We start from the raw sequence: 16898 nt of genomic DNA, 5'->3' as shown, positions 1-16898 counted from the left end.
AGTTGAGAGAAAGATGACTTTTTTTTTGGCGGGGGTGGGAGGTGGGGTAAAAACAGGGTCTTGGATTGCCCAGGCTCTCAGAGTGCTGGGATTACAGGCATGTACCACTAGCAGAATAATTAGATGGTCTTTATAGTCTCAGCTTTAAAATTCATTCTATAATGGCTGTTCTAGTCATCAATGACATAAATCAAATTTTAGGGTCTTTTTTATTTTTTATTTTTTTGGCGGAACCAGGGATTGAACTCAGGCCCTTACACTTGCCAGGCAAGCACTTGTTCTACTGAGCCATTTCCCTGGCCCTTTAAATCAAATTTTAGTATACAACACTACATACAAATCTATCAAAGAAAACTTAACTGCAATGGAAGTATTCTTGAAACATAATAAAGTTGAAAAGAATTCAACAAAGCAAAGCAGACCAAAATGTGAGTCAAATTAGCAGATCATTTGTAGGCACAGTTAATCAACAGAAGCCCTTTGTTATGATCTAAACAATCTCATGATATCCCTGGGCTTCAAAGTTTTCTGGACAAGTTTTGCAGAGAGGTAGTGATTTTTATTCCAAAAGTTGTCAGAGGATGCTCTGGAACATCCAGCTCTCTGACATCACTACGTGAAAGGCTCAGCAGAGTTCATGGGTAATATTACTACAAAAGTTGAGAATAAATGTTTTCATTTTTTATTTATTTTTTTGGTAATGGGGATTGAACTCAGGACCTTGAGCTTGTCAGGCAGGCATTTATGCTGCTGAGCTACATCCCCAACCTGAGAATAAATGTTAAAACAAGAACAATAACAAAACTGGATATTATATTGTTACTAGCTTAGCTTTTGAAGCACAAAGGGAAACTGCATTCATACTTTTGGTGTAAAGTGCCAGGATTTCCCCATCTGCTACACTGGTACTTTCTCTTCTCACTTTGAACTTTGGAGTACCCAGGGTTTGTCTTTGGGCTCTTTCTGCCTGCAATTATCCTCCTAGTGAGGTTATTCAATTCCATAGTTAAATTTTAAGTACAAGCTATTTATCTACTGCCTTCCAAGTTTATATATCCAGCCTGAACCTTTTACCAAATCCTAGACCCAGACTGTTTTTGTGAGTTTTCCATATAAAAATATGTCAAACTTCTGTAACACTTTTAATCTCAAAACCAAATGGTTGCTTCTCTTCAACCAAATCTGTTTTTTCCCATAGTATTCTCAATCTCAGTTCATGAAAAGTCCACCTTTTATTTTCCTCAGCTAAAAGCTTTGATGTCAAAATCACCTCTTTGTTTTCTCATTCTATACATAAAGTCAAGGACAAATCTAGGTGCTACTATCTTTAAAATATATTCTGAATATGACAACTGCTTGGATCTTTTCTGCCATCACCTGGGTTCAAACCACGATCTGTTTTTCCTGTATTATTGGAAAAGCTTTCTAACTGATATCCCTGCTCCTACTGATGTCTCCTCAGAGTACATTCTTCAACATGGTAGGTGGAATGATCCATTAAAATATAAATGTATCATGCTTCTACTCAAAACTCTACAATAGATACCTATACAATCCATTTAAAATGCTCAAGTTTTCACAATGACGTAGTAATCTATACCACCTAGCCCTCCTGCTCTTTCTGCTCCAGCCACATAGGGTTTTTCTTATCTATCCTCAAGCATGCTGGATATGTCCTGCCTGAGGGTCTTTGCAGCTGCTGTTCTCTCTGCCTTTAACATCCCACCTCCATTATGTCTGGTGATTCCTCACTTCCTGTAATCTAGGCTCTAATAATATTCTGTCACTAAGGTCTACCTAACTACCCTCTATTTCAACTTCCTGTCCACAGTAGGACTTTTGATTCCCATCTACCCTATTTACTATGTATGGCTTTTCCATAGTACTCATTGTCCTTTAACGTTGTGTTTACTTTACACAGTTGTTTTATTTATTGTTTATCTCTTACCAGAATATAAATTCCATAAGAGCAGAACTTTTTGTTCATTGTTACATTCCCAATATCTAGACAAATGTCTGTCTATAATAGGGACTTAAAAGCACTTGTTGAGTATAGAACAGGAAGGCATAAAAGGGAAGACAGGATAAAATGGGAAATGTATATAGGGGCTTTGGTATTAGAAACATTTCTTTCTTTCTTTCTTTCTTTCTTTCTTTCTTTCTTTCTTTCTTTCTTTCTTTCTTTTTGTGGAACTGGGAATTGAACTTAGGACCTGGCGCTTTCGAGGCAAGTGCTTAATCTACTGAGTTATCTCCCCAGCCCCCTAGAAACATTTCTAGGCTATTTACTTTTCATTAAAGTTCAAAATGTGTTGCTAGCAAATTTCAGCTGTATGCTCTCACTTAGGTTGAAAATCTTACACTTAATTGCTTAGAACATGATACTAACAGATCTTGCCTTGAGCATATCACCAGTCATCTAGGACAGGTACCTTGATATAAATGAAATAATAATTTCTTAATAATATCTCCTTTAAAAAATAAAAAATAAAAGCAAAAAAATATTTTCTATTGCAAAAAAAAATAATATCTCCTTTACTAATGCATTTTGAAGGATGATTAGTAATCCAATCTACTAGTTCTACTCAGGATTAGGATAGCCTTATTACTAATACTGAGGGAAAGGATTAAGTGGTTTTGTTTAGATTGAGTACCCCCTCATTTTTCCAAAGTAACAGAGATTCTGCAAGGAGTGGGGTGGGAAACGTTTTCCTGATAAGAGTATGAACATTTTTACTTCCTGACTGATTTAACTTCTCACCCATGTCAAAGACAGCAGAAACATTCTGATGCTCTCCCTACCCACTGAATCTTGTTACTGTGAGTAGACTGTCCTTCAAGATGTTTCTTCACGCAAGGACGTGAGAAGCTACTAGCAAGTCATTTCGAACATGTAACCTGCTGAGAAAAAAGCCAAATGGGTACATGGCTGTGAAAATGGATATAAACCCTAATTTCAGACATACGAAGATTCCCCAATGAAGGAAAATGGTCACCTAGCAGAGATTTTATATCCAAAATAATTAACTTCTCTGGGCTGCAGTTTTAAGTATGCAATGATGTTGTTAACCAAGTTATTTCTGGGGCTGGAGAGATGGCTTAGTGGTCTAAGGCACCGACTTAGAACAAGCTTGGCAAAGCATCAGGGACCGCGGTTCAATCCCCCAGCACCACATGCCAGCCAGCCCCGCCCCCTGGTGGGCTGAGCTGGCCACACACACACACCACACTCTCTCTCTCTCTCTCTCTCAAATAAATAAAAATAAAAAAAATAAAAAAAAATTAGACAAAAAAAAAAGTTATTTCTGTATTCCCTTCTAAGTCTATGATATCAGAAGTTGGGATGCAGCTAGGCTTGGTGCAGCACATCTGTAATCTCAGCACTTGAGAGGCTAAGGCATGAAGATCACCAAGAGTTCGAGGCCAGCCTATGCTACATAGTGAGTTCAAGTCCAGCCAGAACTATGTAGCAATACCATGTCTTAAAAACAAATAAAACCCAAAAACCAGTTGGAAGGCAAATACCTCTTTAGCTACACTGTACAGGGTTCATGAATAATTCCCTTAAAACAAAAGTATTTTATCTTAGCTCAGCTTGTTTAAGGCACTATCCAGTTCCATATCAATGTCTTTTCTGTTGACCACTTGTGCCCTCTAGTGATAAATTTATTATACAATAGAATTAGTTTGGGAAATAAGGTTGCTCCAGAAAAATAAATGGAGAGGGCAAGGGAGAATGTAATAAATAAAACTCAATATAAAGCAAAGGAAAGGTAGGCCAAAAATATGAGGAAGAGGAGACAGAAATGGTTTTATCATCTACCATGGTGTGAATGTGTTCCTTCCATAGCAAACATTCTATGCCATTTGTACTATACTAGGTAGGTCCCCAACTTGTCTGCAATTTTACTTTACACGGTTTTAGTTACCTATACTGTAGTCAGCTGCAATCTGAAAATATTAGATAAAATTTCAGAATAACTCAATTTTAAATTGTGTGATGTTGAGTATGAGAATGAAATTTTCTGCCATCCTGCTCTATATGTCTGCAGTGTGAATCATCTCTCTGCCTGTACAATCCACACTGTACATTCTGTCTGTTCATCATTTAATAACCTTGTTTATCAGCTCAATTGTTAAGATATCAATATCCAAATATTTGTGTTCAAGTAGTCATTATTCTACTTAATAACCCTGAAGCACAAGAGTTGAGATGCTGCTCTTTTCATAATAATTATCATAACTGTACTTTATTACTATCAATACGATAACTTATAAGTTAAACTTTATTGTAGGTAGGCACAGATAGGAAAAAACACAGGAAGTGCTTAAATATGTTTTTTAAAAAAAGAATGCATAGGTTTTAAATGAACCACTTGGCTAGTTTTGACATTTGCAAATACAAGTACAACCACCACCCAAATCAAGATTTAGAACTTTTCTATCACTGTAAAAAGTTGTATCAAGCCCCTTTCCAAATTCTGATTTCTTTCACTATTGATTAACAACAGTTAAGTTTTTGTTTTACTGGGGATTCAACTCAGGACCTTACAAATGCCAAGCAGGCACTTATGCCACTGAGCTATCTCCCAGTCCAACACAGTATATTTAAGGTTTGGTACTGTCTGCAGTTTTAGGCATCTTTTGGACACTTGGCAAAGTATCCCTCAGGAATAAGGAGAACTACTCTATCGTAAAGAAAACATCAAGCACACTCACACTGAATACAATGAAAGGATGACTGAATTATTGAGGCATGATTGAAATAACCTCTTTCTCAAATTGAGATTCAAATTCAGTTTCTTTCTGACTTAGCAAAACAAAGGATTTCTTAAGATTTCCAGAGACTGTCACATACCTGATATGAATAGTGAAACAGAATTGTTTTGAATATGCCTGTCAAGGAAGTGTAAGACATCAAATTGTACCTTTTTTGTTGGTCTTACTGGATGATTTATGAATGGGATGAGTTTTGACAAAAACTACATACTATGCTGGGTGTAAGCCAGGACCCAGTCTTCTCGTCATGCTCCTTGCTCTTCAGTGTCACTAGCACAGCAATACCTGACTGGCCTCTTCATCATCTGTTCTATAGGGAGAAGCCATCAGGGCCATTCCTAGCCATAAATCTTATAAATTTTGTTTACATTTTTCTAGGTATATACAAAAGGGAATGATTTCATGATATCAACAGAGATCTAGGTTCAACAATAGAAAAGGCTTCTTAACTATGCTGTTATTACTGACATGGTGAGAAATTAAAGAATCCTCCTTTGAAATCTTTAAAAGTATGGGGGAAAAAACCACACATACTTGAAATCATTTTAGTTCTAATCCTCACTAGAAGCATAAGACAAAGATAATACTATTAAAATTTCCTTTCTACCCTTAATTATGACAGGTTGATTCTATATATACTAACAAACAGGCATTTTTTTTTTTTTTTTTTTTTTGGCAATGTTAATCAATAGTGAAAGAAATCAGAATGGTTTTCTTTCAAGACAGAGAATTTGGAAGGGGCTTGACACAACTTTTTACAGTGATAGAAAAGTTCTAAATCTTGATTTGGGTGGTGGTTGTACTTGTATATGCAAATGTCAAAACTAGCCAAGTGGTTCATTTAAAATCTATGCATTCTTTTTTTAAAAAAACATATTTAAGCGCTTCCCCAGCAAGCACGAGGGCCTGAGTTCAATCCCCGGTTCCGCAAAAAAAAAAAAAAAAAAAAAACATATTTAGTATAGGGTCTGCAGGTTCTCACTACACAGATCAGACTTATAATGATCCTCCTGTTTTCAGCCTCCCAAGCACTGGAATTACAGGCGTGTGCCACCATTCCTAGTCTCAATCACAGTCTCAGTGCGTGCGGGGGGTGGGAGGCACTGCATGCTGGGGATTGAACCTGATCCCTGTGTCTGCCTAAGCAGGCACTTTAAGCTGCTGAGCTATCTGGCTGGCCCTAAAATCTATGTATTCTATTGATAAGTTATATCTCAAGTTTTTAAAAAATAGGTATCTGAGTCTTAGGAAGAATGAACTTTAACGGACAACATTATTAAGGAGTGGGCTAGGAGAGAAAAGGGAGCTGGTATGACTTCAGTAGCAGATAAAGTTTTATGGAACCAAAATTGAGAACTGCCCAGGTCTCTTGGCTCAGTTCATTCTGATTAGCTAACAGTGATATCACAATAGCATGGCCCTCCTCTGACTGGCTCATCTTTTGTCGCTGCAATCAACTCTACTCCCTGAAATTTGGATATAAAAGTAGGGAAGAAAAAGTGAATGTAAGATTCCTATGAGTGTGCTAACTTTCTTGAAGTAGAATTGCAGCATTGGGCCATTACCAGGTATAATGCTCTATGGGCCCATATACACAATAGCTTCATGCCTGCTAGCATTAAGATAAGAGACAGCTCAGGGGAGAAAATCAGATAAGAGTTTCATGGCAATAAATTGGAGTAATGAAGTAAGCCAATATAAGACTAACAAAAAGAATTTCTCACCCTGTGTTGACTTAGCTTTTCTTCTGCAGAACCATGAGTGGGACTAGAGACTGGAACCCAGAGTGTGCTTGTGCCAAGCCCCACTGACCTGCACACATTCAAGCTACTGGTCTAGAGGTAATGGGCTGTTCATTCTTCTTTTAGATTCACAATGGCGTCTGCTTGACATACGGTAAACACTTACACATGCCTTGAGCGACTGACTGATTTTTCAACCTGACAAATGACTTTCATGCCATTCTCAAAAGTCTCTGCTTTTCCTCAAAAACCAGAATTTTTAATTTTATTTAATTTTTTAAAATTAATTTTAAGTCACTAGTAGTAAAATGAAGTTCTCTGAGAAGCACCACATCAAGATCACCTTAATTTTCCTTATTTGTTAAGTTAGGCTGGATTCTCTAGTGCCAAATGTTTATAAAAATAAAGACAAAGATTTTCACTTTAAAAAAAAATTTTCATGACAACAAAACCATCCTTGTTGAAACTCTTTGGATTTAAATGGCCTGTATAACCCTCTAGGGATTATGTTCCATTTCAATGCTCTGTAATCTATTATTCAAATTCTATGTTTAAATATGGTTCTCCAAAGAAACTTCCCATAATTTTCTTGTCCCCCCAAAAGCCTTTACTAGCCCTTTAAATAAAGAATATAAAAGTTGCTTTTGTTTACATGCATGCAAACAGACACACACAAACATTTTTCCCCCAAAGGAACCTGTAGGCAGTATATCCACATCATACAACTCATCTTTGTGAAGTGGCATTAACTTTAACCAAGGATATGAAATTTTCACCCATGTTACCATTAGTCATTATGAATACAAATTTTAGGAAAAACACAAATGATTGTTTGGAACTAATGTATAGGCTGGTCAGTGACAATGTATTAATCCTTTGCTAATAATTAGTTACTGATTTTTAGTTTAAGAGAACTATCAAGTACAAAAAGGCAATAACACATAAATTAAAACAGAAAAGCATATGTAGTTCAATTAATTTATTCAAAATCAAATTCCTTCCTTTCTGCAAAATCATACTGAGATAAAACTGCCACCATTCCATAGTGTCTGAGTAGTTCATAAGAATCTAAATTATTATCTTCAAGAACTCTGGGCACAGGTCTTTAACTTCAGAGAGAGGTTTGATGCCAGGTTTCCAGAGATGGAGTTATACAAGAACCTTATTTCCTAGTCAAATATACATGACTTTTAGACTGATATTTTACATTCTTCACATGTATGTTCCTTTGATACATATTCATAAGGAAATGATACCACTTTTTATTTTTCTTCCAAAGACTTCTTTTTTTTTTTTTAAATTTATTTATTTGTGTGTGTGTGTGGCCAGCTCAGTCCACCAGGGGGCGGACTGGCTGGCATGTGGTGCTGGGGGATCGAACCGTGGTCCCTGTGCTTTGCCAAGCTTGTTCCAAGTAGGTGCCTTAGACCACTGAGCCATCTCACCAGCCCTCTTCCAAAGACTTCTAAGTACTTTGTACAATCCAGTAACATTCAAGAGAGAAAAATGGACACTACAATGGTGTTATAGCAGCTGGCATAAGTAGATGTTGAAAGCTTGTCCAAGAACACGGGCATCATTACATAATACAAACCACACGAACATCATTATATAATCAACTAACAACCACCATGCCTCTTAGAAAAATGTCTGTCTTCAAACTCCCCAGCAGGATAGGGCCTGCTCCTCTATGAAAATTGTATACATAAGAGCAAGATTGAACCCTTATGGAATATACCTTACTGCTTGTCACTTACCCATGTTTCTTTGACCTCTTCAGAATCACCATCATCCTCCTAGAAAAGCAGAAGAAAAACAAAAGGATCATCTTAGAACACAAGGTCAGTTCCCATTATTTAAGCATCTTGACAAATCAAAAATGAGAAATGAGAGTTGACAGCCAAGTGTTGCTGTTACTGACACTTCTAACAGCTGTCACAGGAGGGCAACTTAGAACATCACCTATAGTAAAAAATGTCAGATAAACCAGGGGAAAAAAGGTACCTTCAAAAAAAGGGAATTAACTATATTTCGGTCAAAAATTACCAGTTAGCAGGCTGAGGATATAGCATGATGGCAGGGGGCTTGGTGGTGTATGCAACCCTCCAGGTCTGAGCCCCAGCATCTGGGTAAAAATGGTATCCACTTGTTTGGCTCTGTAATAAGGAAATACTTTTTTCTAAAGGGTAGCTTATAATATGTGACAGTTACTGTTTCATTTCATCTCTCACTGACTAGATTTTATCTATTTTTCAAATGAGTTACTGATAACTAGAAGCCTCTGGTTCAAGTTATTGGGCACTTAGTTTTTAAAATGTCAACAAGGCTGAGTGAGAGCATACAGAACATGATACAGAGGAGGGTGCATTAAAGTACTGCATGTATTTTTGGTTAATAGGTATTGGTGCACCTTTTTTTTTTTTTTTTTTTTTTTTTTTGTGGAACCGGGGGTTGAACTCAGGCCCTTGTGCTTGCCAAGCAAGCCCTTATTCTACTGAGCTATCTCCCTGGCCCCCTTGGTGCACCTTTTTTATTTAAAAGCCAAAGTTAATTTGTTTTATATTATCTGTTCCTTTGTTCCATTAAAGGGATACACTGGGATCAAATGAACCTTGTGTTAACTTATAGATATATCTTTCCTAAAATATTTAGTCAGAATCTATTTTTATATATAGTATTAAGATATCTTTGGCCGTACATTTCTCAGGACTTGTTACAGCTGTTTATAAGATTGGTGTAAATCATATAAGACTTTTCAAGTCTTCATTAATTATTTACTGCATGCCTGTAACATGCTAAACACTGTCCTGAGTCCTGGCTGGCTGGCAGGAGCATTCCAAGGGAGTCCCATACTAATTGAGTCTTTGTTTTTTCCTCAGTAACAACAATTTTTGCCAATCTGCAAGATTCATGGTGCAATGTAGGATGTTTTCTTTTGAATTCAACAGAAAAGAACAATGAACTGATTCACTTACATCCTTTGTCCAAAAGTTGATGCCAGTGCCTCTTCGACGTTCCCTGGGTCGCCTCCTTTCTCGGATGGATAGCTGATTAGTGGACTGATTGTCCAAATCCACTTCTTCACTCTCTGACCAAAGAGAAAACAAAATATAGACCTTAATGATCTGAGGCATGTGCATTGGGGAGCAGTGTGCATCCTTTAAATGCTACACACCATTCTTGTCCATTTCCTTTCCAGTTATAGTGTTTGTGGCGGTCTCAGAACTCTCAGTATCAGGGACTGAAGATCTATTTGTCCGCAGCAGATGGGAACTGGTATACAGTGAGGGTCTTGATACAGAAGGAGACACGGTGGTTATTGGTTTTTCTGGCCGATTTGGACACCTCAGGCGACGATAGATAGGCTGAAAATAACCCACAAGAAAATCACATATTTATTCAAAATGGGCCTTTCAAAATTAAGAGGTTTTTTTTACAAATTAAGAGGTTTATTAATAGTTGACACTTGATCCACAGCTACTGAACTGAACTAAAATTAGTTAATTAGCTAGCATAAAACAGCTTCTGGACTCCTACTCTGACCACACCTTCACGTTGATAGAAGTCCAGGCAAATAACTCCTAAAATGACCAGAGGGCACTAGTTAGGACTAGATATGTTAATAAAAATTATTCTGATCTTGGAATGGAAAAAGCAAGAATGATGGCTCTTTTAAGATGGTACAATGAGAGGCAAAGTTTATGTAAGAAAATAAAAAGCTCAGGAATATGAAGAATGTAATTATCTAAGAACAAAGAACAAATATGAGCATTCTACCTGTTTCTGAATACTCTCCAACCTGCCATGACAAGAGTTACTGAAACATTCATTCACTCATTCATTTATCATCTTTTATATGCTGCTGGGAATGAAGCCAAGGCCTTGCACATCCTTGACAAGTGCTGACAAAACTGACAATAAGCTTAGTTTTTTTATAGACTACCAAGAGATGAATTCTTAATACATATTAAGTTCACAATATAGTTTTTTGTTTGTTTGTTTTTGAGGTGCTGGGGATGGGACCCAGGGCCTTACACATGCTACCATGAAATTACAAATTTTTAAATTTTAAATATAAAGATAGAAGCAATAATATAACCTTTCACCTTCCTCATCTGTAAAACAGGGTTATAAAATTGTCTTTAGACAAAATGGTACAGATTTGATAATCAGATAATGTGTGTTAGGTGCAGTAATAAGTATTCAATAAATTGGTAGCTTATAGGACAAAATACAGTAGTCCCTCACTATTCTGGGGTTCAACTTTTGCAGACTCGTTCACAAATTTTCAAAAAACGTTAATCTAAATTATTTACCATGGATTTCTTGCTATATTGCAGGATTTTGCAGTACTACATAGTACATATATGTTGTTATAATTACATAGGTTTACGAGTAGAAAATGTTTAAGAACATTAGAAATATTTTATTTATTTATTTATTTTTTAATCTTTTTTGCAGAACCGGGGATTGAACTCAGGCCCTTGCGCTTGCCAGGGAAGCGCTTATTCCACTGAGCCATCTCCCCAGCCCATTAGAAATATTTTAAAAGTGTGGGAAAGATTTAGAAGCACGTGGGAAAGATTTATAAAACTTTAAAATATATATGAATAGTAAAACAAATACATCGCTACTCTGCTGATTTTCACTTATCAAGGGGATGTCTGGAACATAACCTCCATGATAAGTGAGCGACCACTGTACACAATAGAACCTCAGGATATGGAAACTTGCATTTAGAGTTATAGCAAGAAACAGAATCCTTTCTCTTATATCTACAGTGACCAGAAAATTTATCAGTCTATCTATCATGGAACACTTTTGTTAGTATAAAGAAAGAGTAGTAATGATAATCACACAGAGACAACAGTTGCTATTTGAACCATCTTAGGTAAACCAGGGGAATATTTATGTTTGCCCTAATTATACCCTTGTACCTGTGACTAAGAACTCCACTACTGAATAGAAACACAAGTCAAGATGTCCATTCCAATTATGACCACCAGGAATATTTGGTAAGGTTTTAAGTCTGCAGCAGTTTGGATAGCATCAGTGGTTAAGAAAGCAACTGTCAAATCAGATTGTTATAGTTTAGATATGGGTGTCCTGGAAAAGCCTCATGTGTTTGGAAGGTGAATGGATCACTATACTCACTGGTGGATTAATCTAGTGGTGAGTTCATAGCTGACCTGCTGTTGGGAGATGAGTCACTGGGGGTGTGACTTAGAAGGGTATATCTCCCTCCTGGTTCTTCTGTTTGCTCATCCTGCTTCCAGACTGCCATGACATGAGCAGCTTTCCTCCACACAGGCCCTTCCACCTGCCGATCATGAACTGAAACCTCAAAAACTGTGAGCCAAAATAAATTTCTCCTCCTTTAAATTGTGGGTGTCAGGTAGTATGTCTCAGCTATGAGGAAAGTGACTAAGACGGTTAAGTGTTAAAACCCATGCTTACCTAACTCCTTAGATGTGTAAAACATTAGGCAAGTGATTCAACCTCTATGACTCAGCTCCTACATACAAAGTTAAAATAGTAATGTCTACCTCAGAGAGCTGTTTAAGATTGAAATGAATTGATACACATGAAATGCTTAAGACAGTACCTGGCATAAATACTCAATAAAACTTGTCTTTCTATTTACATCTCTTTTTAGAAAAGACTTTTATTCAAATGTATAATTCTCAGAGGGAAACAAAGATTAAAGACTAGCACTAGCTCTGAGTTCTTTTAGTCATATAGGTTAGCCAACTAAAAACAGCCATTAACAATGTTTTATTTTTTGTGGTACTAGGAATTAAACCCAGGTACCTCACACTGAGCTTCACCTTCTTCCTTTTTTTTTAATACCAGGAATTGAACTTTAGACCTTGTGCTTGCCAGGCAGGTGCTTATGCTGCTGAACTATCTCTCTGGCCCACCCCTTTATTTTTTATTTTGAGGCAGGGTCTAACTAGGTTGCCCAGGCTGGTGCACATTTGTGATCCTCCTGCATTACCCACCCAGAGTGCTGGAATTACAGGTGTAACTCCTGGCTATAAACAGCTTTCTTTTCTTTTCTTTTCTTTTCTCTTTTCTTTTCTCTTCCTTCCTTCCTTCCTTCCTTCCTTCCTTCCTTCCTTCCTTCCTTCCTTCCTTTCTTCTTCTCCTCCTTCTCCTCCTCCTCCCCCTCTCCCCCTGCTCCTCCTCCTCCTCCTCCTCCTTCTTCTTTTTTGTATTTAGAACAGGGTCTCACTATGTAGATCAGCCTCATAAGTGATCCTCCTGTTTTCAGCCTTCCAAGCACTGGGATTACAGGCATGTGACACCAGCCCAGTGTTAACCACAGACTCAGCATGCCCTAGGGGCAGGGCTGGTATGGCATGTTGAGGATTGAACCCTGGCTGCAGCGCTCTGCCTAAGCAGGTGCTTTTGTCCGCTGAGCTATCTAGCCGGCCTTAAACAGCTTTTTAAATGAGTGGTGCACTGCCAGGGAGACCAGTACTTGAATTATCAGTGAGGAACAGATTCAACAAACTACACAGCTTTTAGCACATTACATGGCACCCAAATGAGCTTACCTCTTCATCCACACTCCTGCCCCAAGGTTGCTGGTTCTCTCCAGCTTCCTTTGTCAATTCTGTTGAGGGGTCCTGCTTCTCAGTGCTCCCTTCCAGCTCTGCAGTATTGGAAGGCTTCTCACTAGGCTGCTCTTGAACTTGGCGCTCTGCCCTTGAACGGCTAAAAGTCTTTTCAGCTTCTTGAAGGTCCGTTAGGGTAACACCCTGAAAAGATATTACAAGATGAGGACAACCGCATGCTAACATGAAATGCCTCTTGAGGCATAAACAGAGAAATTCCCAAATCCCAAGTGAAGCTCTCAAAATGCACAATGAAGCATTTTAAGCCTCATATGCTTAAAATAACCACTTCAGTGTGCAAAGAACCCAGGCCTGGGTCTAGGTATATTTCCAATGTAATACTTTAGCTTTCCCAATTTGATATCTAGAAAATAGGTCATCATTGATGTCTGCCTGTTACAGATGTACTTGCATTCCAAATGTTCTCAAGATTTTTATTTGAATACTCCCTACCCTTTAAAGATCAAAGAGTTAAAAAGAAAAAATAAAAAGAAGAGATTCTCTGTACAAAAACTTCATTTAACTCTTAGAAAGCAAACAACTTAAAATAGTCAAAATTTAGAGCTAGGCTAGAACAACAAGCAAACAAGACGCCCTCAAAATGCTACATTAGTTTTTTTTTTTTCAAAATTTCCCCCAAATAACTCCAGGAATGATACAGAGATGTTTCAACAATTAACTCTCCTTTGGGGTCACAGAAGCAGTAAGTCAAAATAAAAACAAACGATGAGTGAAGCAGAGAATAAAGGAGTCAGGTAGAGAGTGAGACAATTTCAACTCAGGAAGGTGCATGCTCCAGACTTTGGAGCAGTGAAGTCTGAAAACTGAAGATAATTTAATGGATATCGTATCTCTATCTTTAAAAAAGAAACTATTCAGGGGTCGGGGAGATGGCTCAGTGGAATAAGCGCTTCCCTGGCAAGCGTAAGGGCCTGAGTTCAATCTCTGGTTCCCCCAAAAAAAAAAAACAAAAAACAAAAAAACAAAACAAAACAAAAAAAACTATTCATTTATTTTTTTTAATAAAGTTTAAGTATCATGAACTTTTTAAACTAGAAAAAAAAAACATAGAAAAAACAGATGAAAGAGTTGTGGACAGAAAAAATAGGGGACTGCTAGGTGGTTACAACTAGCCTCTCCAAGATTTGGAATTTACATGGTGAAAAACGGCAACTTGAGAAAGAAAAATAAAACAGAGAAAGAGTAGATTCCCAGGAGCAAAGAAGGATCTAAGAGGAAGATTAAAAGCTATAGAGAAATTGAAGAGAGACAACACATGCAGAGAAAGGAAGAAACAGTCTGTTATGGTTTGAGTCCCCACAAAGCTTCATGCAGTCATGGGGCAGCTTCTAGAGTTTGCAACTAATTCATAATCCAATGCTGGGACCATGGTTGTAAGTGCTGCTGGGATTATTAATTTGAGTTCTATACCCATGGATAGTCTGAATGCAATATAAGGAAGAGAGGCCTGTTCTCTGCTTCTATAGCTGCTGGTTCTCCCCTTCTTGCTCTTGATGTTCTGCTGTTTTCCACCTCCACGAACTGTTGCCCTCTACCATGTGCCACTCTGCCTTGGAGCCAGCCAAGTATGGAATGAAACTTCCACAAACTGTGAGTTAAGTAAACCTTTCCTTCCTTAATTCTGTGTGTCCGGTATTTTTGTACCAGCAATGAGAAGAAAGTAATTGAGACATAGTCACAACTTTTTCCCAGGCTTCTGGGTTGCAGGAAAGGGAAACCAAAGCTACAGAGACAAAGTGAATGCTTGGGCTCCAGGGGCCCCCAAAAGAAATAAGATGTTGGAATGGACTGCTGGTTGCTGTGATTTGTAGGGATAAAACAGGACTCTGCTCCCCTAGGAGTCCTTTGACAGGCAACAGCTGAGGATTCATCCTAATCTAAGTGCTGCCATATCCCTGGAGAGAGTGGTTGGTCAGTCATTCCAGGGAGGAAATGAGTGTTTGAACTTGGACTGGGAGAAGCCACAGGGCAGCTTTATTTGAGGGCTCCCAGTGTTCCCCTCCCAGTGACTGATGTGAGGCAGACATGGGAGACAGCCTCAGTCAGACAACAGACTGGAAAGAGACCCCCTGAGAGTCTGCGTTAAAGGACAGGGGCCCCACTCCCATGGTCAGAGGCCAGGCTCAGACAGGGTTGCTCTGGATTTGCAAGATTACACTGGAGTGCTCATCCTACACCTACTGCCTGCTGGTGTCTGCATCCAGAATGGTCTAAAGTCTCACTGCTTTCTTTATCTCTCAGCATGAGTAAGGACATGTTTTGACTTGGACACTGTCATAAAATTGTGGATTTATGAAAAAAATATGGATTTACAAATCACAGAAAATTGTATATAGGTCTCTCTTATTTCACTAGTTTACTGAAGTTTGGGAAAAATGGTTTGTCCTTTTCTCTTGCTCCTCCCCCCTTTTCTTCTTCTTTTTCGTCTCTATCCCCTTTATTTTTCTTCCTTTAACTTTTCTCTTATTTTTATTTTCTATATAATTTCTTTTTTCTTCTATTTCTCATCAGTTTTTTTTCCTGATACTTCATCTAATTCTACAAACATCTTTTTACTCACCAATAAAATCTTTTATCCTACTTCTCTCTTCTCTGCATATCTTCTAGTTTAAGGTTTCAACTTCTTGTTAAAATTTTTTCTTCTTGCATTCCCTAGTTCCCAACCATCTTCATCTTTCATGATATTACAATAAAGCCTTGTTAATATTTAGCTGACTCTATAAAGTTATTGATGAATTCATTTTTACTGTTAGCAGAGATTATTATAGTAATACCTGTTTTGTATTGTTTTGTTTTGTACTAGGGATCCTACTCAGGACCCTGCGCTTACCAGGCAGGTACTTATGCTGCTGAACTACCTCCTGAGCCCCTGGACTGTCTTAATGTTTACCTGTTTTTCTTCTTTAGGATAAAGGTTGTACATAATTGGCTCATATGCTGTGGTAATATACAATTTTTCTTGGGTGATTCTACTATAGATAATTTGCTTGATATTATCAGGGTCACATAATTGTCACTATTAATGGGTTTTCTCTGTAAAACAAAACCCAGATTACCTTTGGATAATACTAATAATACTACCCTAGATTCCCAGAGAACTTAAGTGTTGGGTCATGAAACTGAATCCTACCCTTCCAAATTAACCAAGGCACTTGGATCTTAGGGAAGAAGCAAAGAACTATAGTTAGCTATACTTAAAGTACATCCCTGAAAAGTAACTAAAGACCTCTCTATGCTAACACAAAGCCTTTACATTCTAAGTGTCCATAAGCTCAGCATAAAACAAGAGAAATAAACATACTAATAAGTGAGGTATACAGAACCCCAATAACCAGGACCAGAAAAGAACCTCCTCATCCTACATCATAATTGAAGTATCAGAAATACAATATAAAAATACAAAAATAATGGAGGATGGCCAGTGATATAGCTCAGCAGACTAAGCACTTGCTTAGATAAGCAAAGGGGCGAGGGTTTGATCCCTGGCACCACATGCCAGGCCAGCCACGCCCCTGGGTGCGCTGAGCAGGGGATGGAGTCCAGGCGTGGTGGTGCACACCTGTAATCCCAGCACTAGGGAGGCAGAAATCAAGATGATCACTAGGAGTCCGAGCTGCGTAGTGAGACCCTGCACACACACCAAAAAAAAAACAAAAACAAAAAAAAAAACCTAAATAAACTAGTACAACTAAGGTAGAAGGCAGGCCCGCAGAGTAGGATTATCTGCTGAGTTCCG

At 38.0% G+C, this 16898-nt stretch overlaps 1 protein-coding gene across 10 annotated transcripts in view; it reads right to left on the bottom strand.

Moving 5' to 3' along the window:
* Positions 1 to 16898, bottom strand: part of Ppp1r12b (protein phosphatase 1 regulatory subunit 12B) — a 237878-nt gene that overhangs the window by 87623 nt on the left and 133357 nt on the right. For all 10 annotated transcript variants that reach the window (XM_023708000.1, XM_023707991.1, XM_023707997.1 and 7 more), the window contains 4 exons: positions 13082 to 13285; positions 9697 to 9886; positions 9497 to 9609; positions 8279 to 8317 (listed from right to left, as the gene is read on the bottom strand). In XM_023708000.1, the coding sequence (XP_023563768.1) occupies positions 8279 to 8317; positions 9497 to 9609; positions 9697 to 9886; positions 13082 to 13285 (546 nt within the window). The remainder of the gene's footprint in view (positions 1 to 8278; positions 8318 to 9496; positions 9610 to 9696; positions 9887 to 13081; positions 13286 to 16898) is intronic.

Source organism: Octodon degus, unplaced genomic scaffold, assembly GCF_000260255.1.
Source record: "Octodon degus isolate 3935 unplaced genomic scaffold, OctDeg1.0 scaffold00009, whole genome shotgun sequence".
Taxonomy (NCBI): Eukaryota; Metazoa; Chordata; class Mammalia; order Rodentia; family Octodontidae; genus Octodon; species Octodon degus.
Note: the sequence above shows the minus strand (reverse complement) of the source record. Positions and strands in the feature narration are given on the sequence as shown.